Source organism: Dipodomys ordii, unplaced genomic scaffold (genome assembly GCF_000151885.1).
Source record: "Dipodomys ordii isolate 6190 unplaced genomic scaffold, Dord_2.0 Scaffold28, whole genome shotgun sequence".
NCBI classification, from domain to species: domain Eukaryota; kingdom Metazoa; phylum Chordata; class Mammalia; order Rodentia; family Heteromyidae; genus Dipodomys; species Dipodomys ordii.
The window spans coordinates 12,586,498-12,600,513 of NW_012267244.1; the positions used below are offsets into that span (position 1 = coordinate 12,586,498).

Below are 14,016 nucleotides of genomic sequence, written 5' to 3' on the forward strand. Positions count from 1 at the left end.
AGACCGTGAGACTCCTATCTCCAATAAACCACCAGAAAACCAGAAGTGGCGCTGTAGCTCAAGTGGTAGAGCGCTCGCCTTGAGCTGAAGATCTGAGGGACAGCGCCCAGGCCCAGAGTTCAAGCCCCACGACCGACAAAAAAAAAAAAAAAACAAACCAACAACTTAAAAGAATGCATCTCAATGGGCTCATACCTGGAATCCTATCTAAGGAGTCTGAGATATGAGGATTGAGGAGGCTCAAGGCCAGTCTGGGCAAGAAAATCCATGAGACTTTTACTGCCAATTAACTACCAAAAAGCCAGAAGTGGATCTGTGGTTCAAGTGGTAAAGTGTCAGCCTTGGGCAAAAAAGCTCAGGGACAGTGCCCAGGCCCTGAGTTCAAGCCCCAGGACAGGCCAAAAAGAAAAAAAATATCATGCAATTGGTGAGAATGACCTACACACAAAGCATAGGGCAAATCAGCGAAGTTGCTTTTCCACTATTTTATCTTCCAGCTTTGGCTGGGGAAGGCAAAAAATGGCATGCAACTATGAAATGAGCTCAGTGGAAAGAACGCTAGGGAAACACTGCCAGCCAGTTTGTCCAGAGGAAGGAAAATGGGTCCTTGTGAGTCAAAAAGTATGTGAGAAAGTTTTCTTCCTTAATACTTTTAGCTTTCCCCCCAAGAGTGGCTGAGTCACAGAGCTCTTCTCCACTGCTGGTGATTTACATGTTCACAAGTCTGAAAGAAAACCCAGAAATACTGAGAAACAGAGGAAGGGAGATCATGCAAAAAAATCAGTTTAGGCACTGGTGGCTCATGTCTGTAATCCTCGCTACTCAGGAGGCTGAGGATTGCAATTCAAATCCAGTCTCAACAGGAAAGTCTAAGACACTTATCTCCATTAAACTCACCCCTCTTCATCTTCCCCAGAAAATCCAGAAGTGAAGCTGTGGGTCAATTCATAGAGCCCTAATCTTAAGTAGAAGAAGCTCTAGGACAGCTCCCAGGCCCTGAGTTCAAGCCCCACGACTCCCACTAAAAGTTTTTTTAAATCACTATTCTCTCACCCTTTGAGGCTTGTAGGAACTGCATAGTGTGTAAGCAGCTAAAACTCCTGGCAAAAACATCTTTCTGACCAGAGGACAAGTAAAGTGGGGCCCTGGGAACTAGAGAATGTGAGAAAATTCATGTAGAGCAGGATTATATAAAAGCATAAACACAAGACACAGACCATCATGAGCTATGCATAGGCAAGGCAAACGCAAAGTGAAATTGAAAAGACCACTTTATTTCTCATTGCTGCATAGTATGCAAATGAGTTTCACTGTGGTGTGCACATAATGCTCTTTGATCAATTCATCCTCTCTATTCCTTTTTTTTTAGTTTTAATTTTAATTTTATTGTCAAGGTGATATACAGAGGAGTTACAGTTACACAAGTGAGTACATTTCTTGTCAAACTTGTTAACTCCTCCCTCATTTTCTCCCTCTTTCCCTCCTTTCCACCCCCACAAGTTGTACAGATCATTTCCAACATATTGTCTTGTGAGTATCCCTGTTGCGATGGTTCCCTCTTTGTCCTTTATCTCGCTATTTTTTGTTCCCCTTCCCTTCCCTAATTCAGATAAACATATCTACAATGCCCAGGGTACCAAAATCAAATACAGTGACAACAGGGGATAAACTAGGGGAAAAAACACAAAATAAAAAAGAAATCACATGGTACATTCTTTCTTTCTCTTCCTTCCTTCTTTCCTTTCTTTCCTTTCCTTTCTTTTCTTTTCCTTTCTTTCTTTTCTTTCCCTCCCTCCCTCCCTTCCTTCCTTCCTCCCTTCCTTCCTTCCTTTCTTCCTCCCTTCCTTCCTTCCTCCCTCCCTCCCTTCCTTCTTTCCTTCCTTCCTTTCTTTCTTTCTTTTCCTTCCTTCCTTCCTTTCTTTTCTTTCTTTCTTTCTTTCTTTCTTTCTTTCTTTCTTTCTTTCTTTCTTTCTTTCTTTCTTTCTTCTTTCTTTTCCTTCCTTCCTTCCTTCCTTCCTTCCTTTTCTTTTTCTTTCTCTTTCTTTCCTTCCTTCCTTCCTTTCTTTCTCTTTCTTTCCTTCCTTCCTTCCTTCCTTTCTTTCTTTCCTTCCTTCTTTCTCTTGGTGGTGATGGTGGTGCTGGTATAGGACATGAACTCAAGGCCTAGGTGCTGGCCCTGAGCTTTTTTGCTCAAGGCTAGCACTCTACCATTTTGAGCCACAGCACAACTTTTGGTTTTCTGGTGGTTAGTTGGGGATAAGAATCTCACAGAGTTTCCTGCCCAGCTAGCTTCCAACCATGATCTCAGACCTCAGCTGCTAAGTAGTTAAGATTACAGGAGTAAGCCACCTGAGCCTGGTTTTCTCTATTCTTTCTTACCTTGCTTTTGAACAATTTTAAATGTTTTTCATTATTCTCTTTTCATACTTATGTATGAAGTACTTTAATCATATTCACTGCACACCTCCCTCTGATTCCCCACCTCACCATGGTTCCCATGCTCAAAGAATCTCTCTGCTTTACACTGTCATTCTTTAAAAAAAAAGTTTCAGGTCTACATATGAGACAGAACGTACTATATTTTTCTTTTTCAGTATGGCTTATTTCACATAACACGATGTTTTCCATATATTTCCTGAAACAACAAAATTCCATTCTCCTTTTGAAGCTGAGTATTATTCAATTGTGTATACAAACTACAGTGTCTTTATGCATTCATTAGTTGATGGGCACCTAGGATGATTCCATAGGTTGGCTATTGTGAATAGTGCTGCTATAAACATGGGTGCTGTTATTAAGCAAGTATCTCTATTCTAGGCAGATATCCCTTCAGATATATGCCCAACAGTGGTATACAGGACCATCCAGTAGGCCTATTTTTAGTTTTTTGAGGAAACACCTTGCTGATTTCCATAGAGGATGCACCACCAACAGCATGTGAAGGTTCCTTTTCCCCTTCATCCTCACCAACATTTGTGGTTGGTTGTTTTCTTTAGGATTGCCATTCGGTCTGTGGTGAGATGGATGTCATTTTGATTCATATTCATATTTCATGCAAATGCTGAACTGTGATTAAAAACAAAAACCTGGGATTAAAGACAAAAACATCAACAACAATAAATCAAGCCTACTTCCTGAGAAGGCCAAACATGGGACAGATCCAAAATGAGGAAAAGCTCTGGAAACTGAATTCACAATGGAACCATAGCTCATAGCAAGTGGGATAGAAGTAGCTTTCCAGACTTAATATGTGCACACGTTCCCCAGGACATTTTATTTTATATTTTTGTTTTAATAAGACCTATATTCTCACATCCCACATCATGACATTCAAAATACCCTCCACATAATTAAAGACTATTTCATATACAATGAACCCAATAAATGTCATTCACACAAAGCCCTGATGCAGTATTATATAATGGCTTAACTCATTACTGCAAGAGATAAGTCACATGTTTTTCAATTTATAAATGAGTACATTTGTACAATGGAATATTACTGAGTAGTAGAAAGAGACAGACATAAACTGAGCACTGGTGGATTACGCCTGTAATTCCTACCTACTTAAGAGGCTGAGATCTGAGGATTGTGGTTCAAAGCCAGCCCGGGCAGGAATGTCCATGAGGCTTTTATCTTCAATTTATCATCAGAAAACTGGGAGAGGCATTGTGGTTTAAGTGGTAGAGCACTCGCCTTGAGCTGAAGAGTTCAGGAACAGTGCTGAGGCCCAGAGCTCAAGACTCACAACCAACCAAAAAAAAAGAGAGAGACAGACAGACAGACACAGACTAAGTCAGGTGTGATTGTTCATGCCTATGATCCAGCCACTTGGGAGGCTGAGGCAGGATTGTAAATTCAAGGCCAGTCAGGGCTTACATGGAGAACTTGTCTCAAACACACAACACAAAAAAAGCAAGAAAACTAAAACTTTCGTTACACAACATATGTCAGTCTCAACTTCCTTACATCACATTTTAAAAGTTAGTCTCTGTATTATATACTATGTGATACTATTTATGGATTTTTTTTTGGGGGGTCCGGTCGTGGGGCCTGAACTCTGGGCCTGGGCGCTGTCCCTCAGCTCTTCAGCTCAAGGCTAGCGCTCTACCACTTGAGCCACAGCGCCACCTCCGGCTTTTTTCTTTTTTGCTTATGTGGTGCTGAGGAATCGAACCCAGGGCCTCAGGCATGCAAGGCAAGCACTCTACCACTGAGCCATCTTCCCAGCCCCACCATTTATGTATTGTTTATATTCATTTATATACTTACTATATGAGAAGGCAGAACTCCAGAGGTGAAAATTGGAGCAAAGAATGCCACACACTAGGGAAGAGCACAGAGTTTCACTACAGGAGGATCAGGATGGATTTTGAGACAGTGGAACTATTGTTCATCTTGGTTGGAGTGGTGTTCACACAACTCTATCTGTCAGAACCCACAGCTCTCTATCTTCAAGACAGCTATTTTATTTTTCATAGTACGTAAAATTTTTTAAAGTTTCAACTTTAGAAAAGTCAAAGAAGCTAAGTCTTGGGTGGAAGTAGAGTGTATGAATGGAGGCATAACTGATGTGAGAAAGGCAACATATAAATAATTGTTGAAACTGGTGGTGATTAGTTTTGGGGGATGCCTGTCCTTTTCTGTTTACTTTGTAAATGTCTGAAACTAAAATTACCCATCATTAACATCATACAGAAGGATGAGAAATTAGACACTTTCCTCCTAAGATCAGGAACAAGGCAAGGGATAGTGGCCCTTCTTGTCACTGTTAGTCAACATTGTACTGGAATCCTATTAACCTGTAATCCCTGCTACTCAGGAAATTGAAGCCAGAGGACCATTTGTGCCCAGGGGCTCACGGTCAGCCTGAGCTGAGCCTGACAAAACAACAGACAGATAAACAAAAAGTAATAAAAATTCACTAATGCAGAAAGAGGAAGGAAGGAAGGAAGGAAGGAAGGAAGGAAGGAAGGAAGGAAGGAAGGAAGGGCACACAAATTGGAAAGGAAGAATGGAATGATTTTATAGGTGAACCTTCCCGAACTCCACAGCTGACACTGTCTATACTACAGGCCCTGTCCAGCTGCTATAACCAGGCACTTGGTGCCACAAGTATGAACCCCTTAGGACTCAACTCCCTGCCTCATCTGGCCAGTGAGAAAAACAAAACTACTTTTTCACCTGGGCAAGGTTCTAACTTGGAAGCACTCAGTTATAATTTCACAGATGGCAGCTTCATTCCGTTGGCTTCTCAGTCATGTGTATTCCACATATTTAAACTTGTAGTCCTTAGCAGGATTACCACAGCAGCAACAATTTACCAGACTGTCTCATGATGGTCTAGATTAACTGAAAAGTCTATACATTAATAATTGATTTGCCAGGAGCTAGTGGCTCCTGCCTGTAATACTAGCTAATCAGAATGCTAAATTCTGAGGATTACAGTTGAAGCCATCTTGAATAGGAAAGTCCTTGTGACCTTTATCTCCAATTAAGCACCAAAAAGCTAGAAGTGGAGCTGTGGATCAAGTGATAGATTGCTAGCAGAGAGAAGGGGAGGAGGTTGGGGGGAGGGAGAAAGAGAGATACAGAAGGAGAGGAGGAAAGAGAGAGGAAGGCAGAGAGGGAGAGAGTTCAGGGGCAGCACCTAGGCTTTATGTGCAGTGAAAACTAGTATAAGTAGTAAATTTGATAGGAAATGAATGGGAGAAAGTACAAAATTCTGCTAATCTCCAATTCTGGTTCTGGTTGGGAAAAAAATGGCAGATCTACTGACGATCAAGAAATCTATGTAGAGGATGGACAAACACTTTGCATATCTCTGGTTTATACACAGTTGTGAGGGGCACCCTAGAAGACTTGGTACAAAGAAACACTTGGGACATAATTGATAATTGTTTGAAATTTGAACATAGTCATAAATCCCTATACACATCCATGGACCTGGATTGGAAATCCTACTGCCTTGTTTTAGCATTTTTCTCAGACCAATCAGCATCTATCTGACTCTTTAGACAGAGAGGGTGGCATCTGGGAAGTAATCTAATACGTAAGAGTAAGAACTTCAAGCACTGAGTTAGGACATAAATTGCTACCTACCATAGAAGAGACAGATTTGGTGCCTCTGAGCTCCAAATTCACCCTTGATTTGCACCACTGTGAAAATTAATCTGCGCCGTTTATATTATTTTCCTTTGCCAGATGATGTAACATTAAATATTGTCAGTAGAGGGCGCTGGAAAATCAGTAGGAAAGAATTTCCCTCCTGGTTCTGGTGTGTTCTCTGGGCATCTCTTGTAGAGTGCATGGGTTTCCCTGAGTCCAGCTACTGCAGTGTACATGGTTCCCCCTTCTGTCTCCCCACCAAAAAAGCATGCTTCTGTATCATGAGCAGGTCCTCCAGCTACTATCCTACAAACAAGTCATATCAAGAAAGAATCTTTCCTTGTCATACAAGGTCCATAGGCAACCAACTTGAACTGAGTGACATTTTTATACATCCCATTCAACATCAGAAGAACATATATTCTCTTCAAACACATACAGAACAATATCCAGTAGGACATGAACTAGGAAATAAAACAAGTCAAATTTCAAAGAAAGTTATTCGTAGCATATTTTCTAACAAAAACAAATTATAAATTACTAACAAAGGACACTTGTACTGATTCTGCTTCTAGTGAGATACCATCTGAACAGCCTAAAGGGTGCTTAGAGAAAAACATATGACATTAAGTGATATTATTAGCAAACAAAGTATCAAGTCAATAATTTAAGTTTTTACTCTAAGAAACTACAAAAGAACAAATTAAACCCAAGGCAAGCCGAAGCCAGGGAATAAATCAGAGTAGAAATCAATGAAACAGAAAAAGAAAAACAATAGAGAAAATCAATAAAACAAAAAAAATTGTTTATTTGAACAGATTAAACAAACTTATAAACATTTAGCTAGGCCTTCAAAGAAAAAAAAGGCAAAATTTCTAGTATTAGGGTTGAAAGATGTTTAAAGGACACTAGGCATCTTTAGGATACCTTTTTTCCAACAAATGATTAATAGTATATTTACAAAGTTATGTATTTACAACAGATAATAAAAATTACAAGCCATGACCATGTGGTATTTATCCTAAAGGGCAAATAACAGAAATCATCTCATCAGATGCAAAAAAAAAAAAGCATTTGAAAAACAACATTTATTTATGTTAAAACTTTTCAACACCTAGGAATACAAGAGAACTTCCTCACCTGTAAGAACTTTCTTAGGCCTGAGCATGGTGCTTAGTGCCTGTAATCCCAACACTTGGGAAACTGATGTAATAGGCTAAGGCAGGAAGACTAAATTGGAGGCCAGCCTGGGCTACCGTGTCTCAAACCACCACCACCAAAATTAAACAACCACAAAACACAATAAAAACTTTCTTTAGTGGCAGGGAGCGGGGGTGGAATTAGGCCTGGGGGTGTAGCTTCATGGTAGAGTGTTCACCAGCAGGCACAAGACTCTGGTTTTGATCCCCTGCATTATAAACAGCAGCCATAACAAAATAAAACTCAGAGCTAGTGATTAGGATTAGGACAAGACAAAGATGTCTGTCCTCATCATGAATTTCTTTTTGATACTGTGCATGAGACTAATCGAATTTAAAACTGAGGAAAACAATAAATCGGGCCATATGGATCAGAAGTAGAATAAAACTATTCCTGATGACAAACATGATCCTGTGTGCAGAAAATCCAAAAGAAACATTAAGTTGTTCAAACTAATTTAATAAGGTCTCAGGATACAAGATCAACACACACACATTTTCCCACAATTTAGTAAGCTTTTATAAAAATAAAAATTCTATTTGTATGAACAAAATTGAAATTAAGAAAATAACAATTTCTAATAGCATAAAAAGAAGGACATTCTTTGGAATTAATTTAACAAAGAGTACAAAATAACTACAAAATGCTGTGGAAAGATAGTAAGGAATGCCTTAAGTAATATATTCATATTCATGACCAGGAAGTCTCAGATTTTCCAATCTCACTATAGATTCAGTGCAATCCTAGAAGGGGTTTAAAAAAAATGGATAAGCAGATCCTGAAATTTGTAAGCAAGTGAAAAAAAAAACCTAGAATAGCTAAAAACAATTTCTGCTTAGCTTTTTCAGCCTACTTTCCTCTTGTTATTGCCAACTAAAGGGACTATTTCCCTTTTTCATATCCCTGGGAAATTTGCAATCTTACCATTACCCATTCTATACTGTATAACACTTTTAGCATACATACATGGTTTTTATCAATAAATTTCATTTTTTTTCTTTTTTTGCTGGTCCTGGGGCCTGGGCACTGTCCTTGAGCTTCCTTGTGCTCAATGTAGCACTCTACCTCTTGAGCCAAGGACCACTTCCAGCTTTTTCTGAGTAGTTTATTGGAGATAGTCTCATGGACTTTTCTGCTCAGGCTGGCTTCAAACCATGATCCTCAGATCTCAGGGTTCTTGAGTAGCTAGGATTACAGGCATAAACTACCAGCACCAGGCAATAAATTTCAAATTTGTGATCATTTAATTCTTTGAATTTACTTATATCTAGCAAAATTCCTTGTCTCTAGTTGGTGCTCCATTAGCAGTGAGAAATGAGGATTCATAGCAGGTTCACAGAAGAGTCCATATGCCAGAGTTAATGATGTCTGCATCAAATATTTGTAGGTCTCATGCAAGTATAAAAATGACACAACAGGGCTAGGAATGTGGCTTAGTGGTAGAGTGCTGGCTTAGCATGCATGAAGCCCTGGGTTCAATTCCTCAGTAGCACATAAACCAAAAAACCAGAAATGGTGGTGTAGCTCAAGTGGTAGATTGCTAGCTTGAGCAAAAGAAGCTCAGGGACAGTGTCCAAGACCTGAGTTCAAGCCCCAGGACTGGCAAAAAAGCAGGGGGGGGGACACAACGAAGGCTATTATTTGTACAATTAATGTACATACTAATATAAGCATATATATTAAATTTTTTGGAAAAGATTGTATGCTTTACATTCTCCATTTTAAAGCTTATTATAAACCTACACTAACCAAGATGGAGTACAGGTGGAAAGATATACACACACACAGCATATGGGAGAAGCAGCTGAAGCTTTCACGTGTTCCTACTGAGCATGTGGAGTGGTTAGTGGAGCATAGTGGAGAGGTTACAAGTATGGGCAGGTTTTATCTCTAGCTTGTTGTCCTCAGAGAATTTGTCATCTTTCACCATTTCTTTTTCCTTCCTTTGTTTTTGTGACTATCTTCATTCTGAGCTCTCCTCCTGGCTTTGTCTTTGGCTCTTTAATGTTTTTGTCCCTTTAATGTTATGCAGGACAGTTTTGCCATAAGTATACCTACTGTGTGTGTGTGTGTGTGTGTGTGTGTGTGTGTGTGTGTGTGTGTTACATACTGGGACAGGGGTTTGAACTCAGGGCCTGGGTGCTGTCCCTTAGCTTTTTCTCTCATGGATGGCACTGTACCACGAGCCAAAACTCTCCTTCTGGCTTTTTGGTGATTATTGGAAGCTAGTAAGAGTCTCATGGACTTTCCTCCTCAGGTTGGTTTTAAACTGACATCCTCAGACCACAGCTTTCTTAATAGTTAGGATTACAGGTGTGAGCTATTGGTACCTGGCTTCCTACTTTCAATCTTAAAACATAAACTATATCCTATTTCTAGACATTTTCTTTAAATGGCTTTTCAAAAATGTACTGATATGAATCTCAGTATTTTCTGCTTCTTCCTCACCAAGGTTGTTCTTGTCTTTTTTTCAACTGAAATTATGGTATCATTGACCCAATCCTTCAATACTTCTCCTTTGGCTTTATTACCAATGGTACATTACCCAGTCTGCCGAGTGTGCTGCTTTCCAATTTTGTAAACCAGTAATCAACCTCAAAATGAGACCCACAGACCACCAGTGCAGACCACCTGCAAACTGGCTAAAAGTTTTTAAATTGTAGGTCCTATTCTAAACCTACCAAACCAGAAACTCTGGGAATATGGCCAGCAATCTGCTTTAACATGCCCTCTGGCTGATTTTTCCTCCCTTTTTTTTTTTTTTTTTGACACACAGTGAAACCTAAGAACCAATGTCTTAAACTAGTTGTCAGTCCTAGGGAATCCATGATTAGATTTCAGGAAGACAAAAAAGCATCAGTAATTGTAAATAAAACTGTGTGTCTATATGTTTTTTTCTTCATGAAAAATCTTGAAGTGGATTCACTATGTCCCAAATTTGAAATCGCTCATTGCGTTTACTGCCACCACTTATAACTTTATTCAGGACCTCATTATAACTTAGTTTCTGCAAAGACTTTCTACCTTTTGCCTCTCTATCACTTTTGTCTCTTTAATGTTATACATGGCACTTCTGCCACAAATGTATCTACTTTGTGTGTGTATGTGCTGGTACTGGGATTTGAACTCAGGATCTGGGCAATGTTCCTTAGCTTTTCCCTCAAGTCTGGCACACCACTTGAGACACAGATTCACTTCTGGCTTTTTGGTGGTTAATTGGAGTTAAGAGTCTCATGAACTTTTCTTCCTGGACTGTCTTTGACCTGAGATCCTCAGCTCTCAGCCTCCTGAATAGTTAGGATTATAGGCATGAGCCATCCATTGGTACCTAGCTTCTTACTTTCAATCTTAAATCACATGCTATATCTTATTTCTATACCTTGTCTCTCTAAATATCTTTGCTCTTTCAACATACCTCCAAGGTGAAGAGTTAGTGATCATTTTGAAACATGCATTTCATCATGGTCACTTCTAGCTCTAAGACCTGTCAACTTAGGATAAAGGAACTTCTTAGCATGACAAATCTTTTAACAAGGCTTATTCTTTCACATGCATCTGAATACATTCGTAGACTTTGGTCCAGCATTAATAAACTTTGACTATCTTAGGCCTCATTTTTTAAAAATATTTTCCTGCCTTTGTGTATTCTGCCTGCTTATTATGGAATGCACTTTATCACTCTTTCTTCTCTTTTTTTTTTTCTGGCCAATTTCTAATTGTTAAAGACTCTGCCCAAGCACTAGTTCTTCTGGGAGATTTTCCATGAAGAGCCCTCTTTCAGTGGTTGGACAAAGAAAAAGCATATGAATGGAGGGAGGAAAAGTGAACAAATATAGTGATTATATTCAATGTACACTATGTAAAAATTAAACTAACTTGAGGATCAAAATGGGGAATTAGGGGAGAAAGATAAAGGGGTGACATTGATCAAGATACATTGTATTCATAACCCGACTTAATGGAATAGAAATTTAATGTTTATAATAGTGGCATTGTTTTCTTTTTCAAACCTCTCTGAAACTGCAAGATTCTCTTATCTGTATGTTTAATCTGTTACAGTATGTTTTAGTAGAAAAATGTGAGAAGAATCTTATCTCACACAGATAAGGAGCTAAAAAGGGGAAAAGCATGCTATTAGCCTTTTCAGATAATTCTAGACACTCTTCTTTGATGGTGTAAAGGTCTCAGGAGGCTAGGAATTAGGATCTCTGCAGAAAATACCATGCAGGGACTGAGAGCTAATGCCTGACTTTTGGTTTCATTTTTTTTCTTTCTGTAAGTTAATACTGCTATGGGAAAGATGGAGACAGACTGAGAATTTCTTTTTCCACTTGTGGCCAAAACTGTCCACAAATTCATTTTTTTCACTTTTATGTACATGAAGTTGTTTTTTCTTAATATAGGCAACCATCTGGACCCAGAACTAGGCTTTATTGGCTGCTGGCTCTAGTAACAATTCTACACCAAACTTGACATGTGGTGTTTAAGTGTGTAGTTGCAATGTGGACTGAGTCTTACTTAGACCATACCAAAAAGTTTTTACGTTCTACTATGTTGAAATCCATGTCTTTTCTTTCATATTCAAGAATCTTTTTATTTTGGTTAATATTACCCCAAATAATTGCTGAGTTGCAGAGATAGTCCAAATGTTATTTCATCTCTATTCCACTGGTTTATCACTGGTAATGTCTGTCAGTTTTTAAGTACTGACAAAGGAACAAGTTAAGCTCAAGGTGGCAGGTACAAGTTTAACAAGACTCATTTTGTGTGTGGATATATGTGAAAAGCACCACACAAATGCTTTACCTGGAGACAACTATCCTACTGGGAACAAAAATACTTGCTGCAATTACCATTTAAAAGATACATATGCTAAGGTACAGATTTGATCAAACTATCATTTTATTTCTTGGTCAGGGATGTTCTTTGAGAATTTTCTTCTTCTTGTGCAAATAGTGGGGCTTTTCCCCTCAAGGCTGGTGCTCTACTTCTTGAGCCACACAGCACTGCTTCAAGTTTTTTGGCAGTTACTTAAGGGATAAATCTCACGGACTTTCATGGCTTCACTCAAACCGTGATCCTCAGATCTTTGGCTCCTGGATAGCTAGGAATTACATGAGTGAGCCACCTGCAACAGGCTCTTCTTTAAGGAATCTTTACGTTGACCAACAAGTAAATCTGAATGTAGCGTGGACTGAGTGGACCACTAGGACGCTTTGGGTTCCTGTGAAGTTGTCAGCAGTTCTATCTATTGTTTTTAGACTATCGGTGCAAATGTCAACGAGGTGGAAAAGGTCAACAATCTTCGGATTCTCACGAAGGCCTTCTTGGTCTTGCAAACGTACTGAAGGGGCTTCGTGACCTTCGGGGTTCTGTCCAAGCATTATGGGGCTTTGGGGGTCGCTTATTTATTAAGTTGCAAATTCTAGATGGCCTGTTCGTTCTTCATGTGACCTCGCCTAACCGTGTCAGTATTAATACCTACGTAACGAATGAAGAACTGCAGAGCCAAGCCTCCTCCTAGAAACTCAATCGGAACCTCGCTGTTGAATAAAATATGCATGCAGGATCCAATAAAGGGTCCCACGCATCCATCCCGGGGGACCACGCAGAGGCAGGCAGGCACAGGAGGAAGATAATTATCAGGTTTATTAGAGGGGCCATAGGTCCCCCAAGAGGGAGCCCAAGGCCTCGGTCCCCATCCAGGAGGGTCTGGGGGGTAGGCAGTGAGGTGGGTGGGAGTTCAGGTGGGACGGGGCGGAGAGAGGGCGGGGCCAGCGGTGTGGCGGGAACTCCAGGGTGGGAGGGGGCCCAGGTGTGGGTGGAGCTGGGGGCAGAGCTGAGCAGCTCCCCGACGATCCGCGAGGTGCTTCACCACGGGGCCCGGGCTACGCGCGGGCGGGAAGGGCGGCGCCAGAGCTGGGTCCAGGACCTGTCTGCGGGGGCCGGGCGTCGTCCCTCGCCTTCACCGTGCCGCACCGCGAGTCAGGCGTCGAGAGCGGAAAGAGCTGGGTTTCCAAGGTGGGGAGGAACCCACGAACAGGACGCAGTCGGGAGGGCACGTCCCGCTAGACACGCGTGAAAACCTCGCGGAGAGGAGCAGGAGCCCCCGTCCCCGGCGGCACCCGAAGCCCGGCAGGCTGGGGGGAACGTAGGCCGCAGCATCGCGAGACTCTCGGTTGCCGGGGCGACGCTTCCGGCTGGCGCGCGGGCGCGCCGCCTTGAGAGCAGACGAGTGGTGAACTGTTTGGCTAGACCTGCCCGGCGCCGAGAATTCGCCCGCGGGAGCGCGCTCGCGGCCGCGCGTAGTTTGCTTTCGCGGCTCGGTCGCTGACGCGTCGTAGACGTTGGGGAGCGGGAAGGCCGGCGGCCGCGGGCTCGGGATGAACAGCGGCGGAGGCTTCGGCTTGGGCTTAGGCTTCGGCCTTATCCCCACGGCGGTTATACAGGTGACCAATCTGTCGTCGGCGGTGACCAGCGAGCAGATGCGGACGCTCTTTTCTTTCCTAGGAGAAATCGAGGAGCTGCGGCTCTACCCCCCAGAGTGAGTGCCGGGGCTCGGCTGGGGGAGGGGCGCGGCGCCATAGAGACCCGGGGAGGTGGGGGGGAAGGCGCGGGCGCGCCGGTCACGTGACGGCCGGGCGCGCCGCGGAGCCCATCTTTGATGAGGGCACCGGGCCCTCGGCCCTGGCTCCCCGGGTTCTGGTT

General features: G+C 41.8%; 1 protein-coding gene across 5 annotated transcripts in view; it reads left to right on the forward strand.

Annotated features, from left to right (window-relative positions):
- The first annotated feature begins 13,594 nt into the window (after positions 1-13,594).
- Srek1 (splicing regulatory glutamine/lysine-rich protein 1) overlaps positions 13,595-14,016 on the forward strand; it is a 38,358-nt gene continuing 37,936 nt past the window's right edge. For 3 of the 5 annotated variants that reach the window (XR_001175052.1, XM_013015862.1, XM_013015866.1), the window contains exon 1: positions 13,595-13,852. Coding sequence is in view for 4 of the 5 variants with exons in the window: in XM_013015862.1 (XP_012871316.1) it covers positions 13,692-13,852 (161 nt within the window). In the remaining variant the exon portion in view is untranslated. The remainder of the gene's footprint in view (positions 13,853-14,016) is intronic. The other 2 variants (XM_013015867.1, XM_013015868.1) reach the window with 1 other exon arrangement.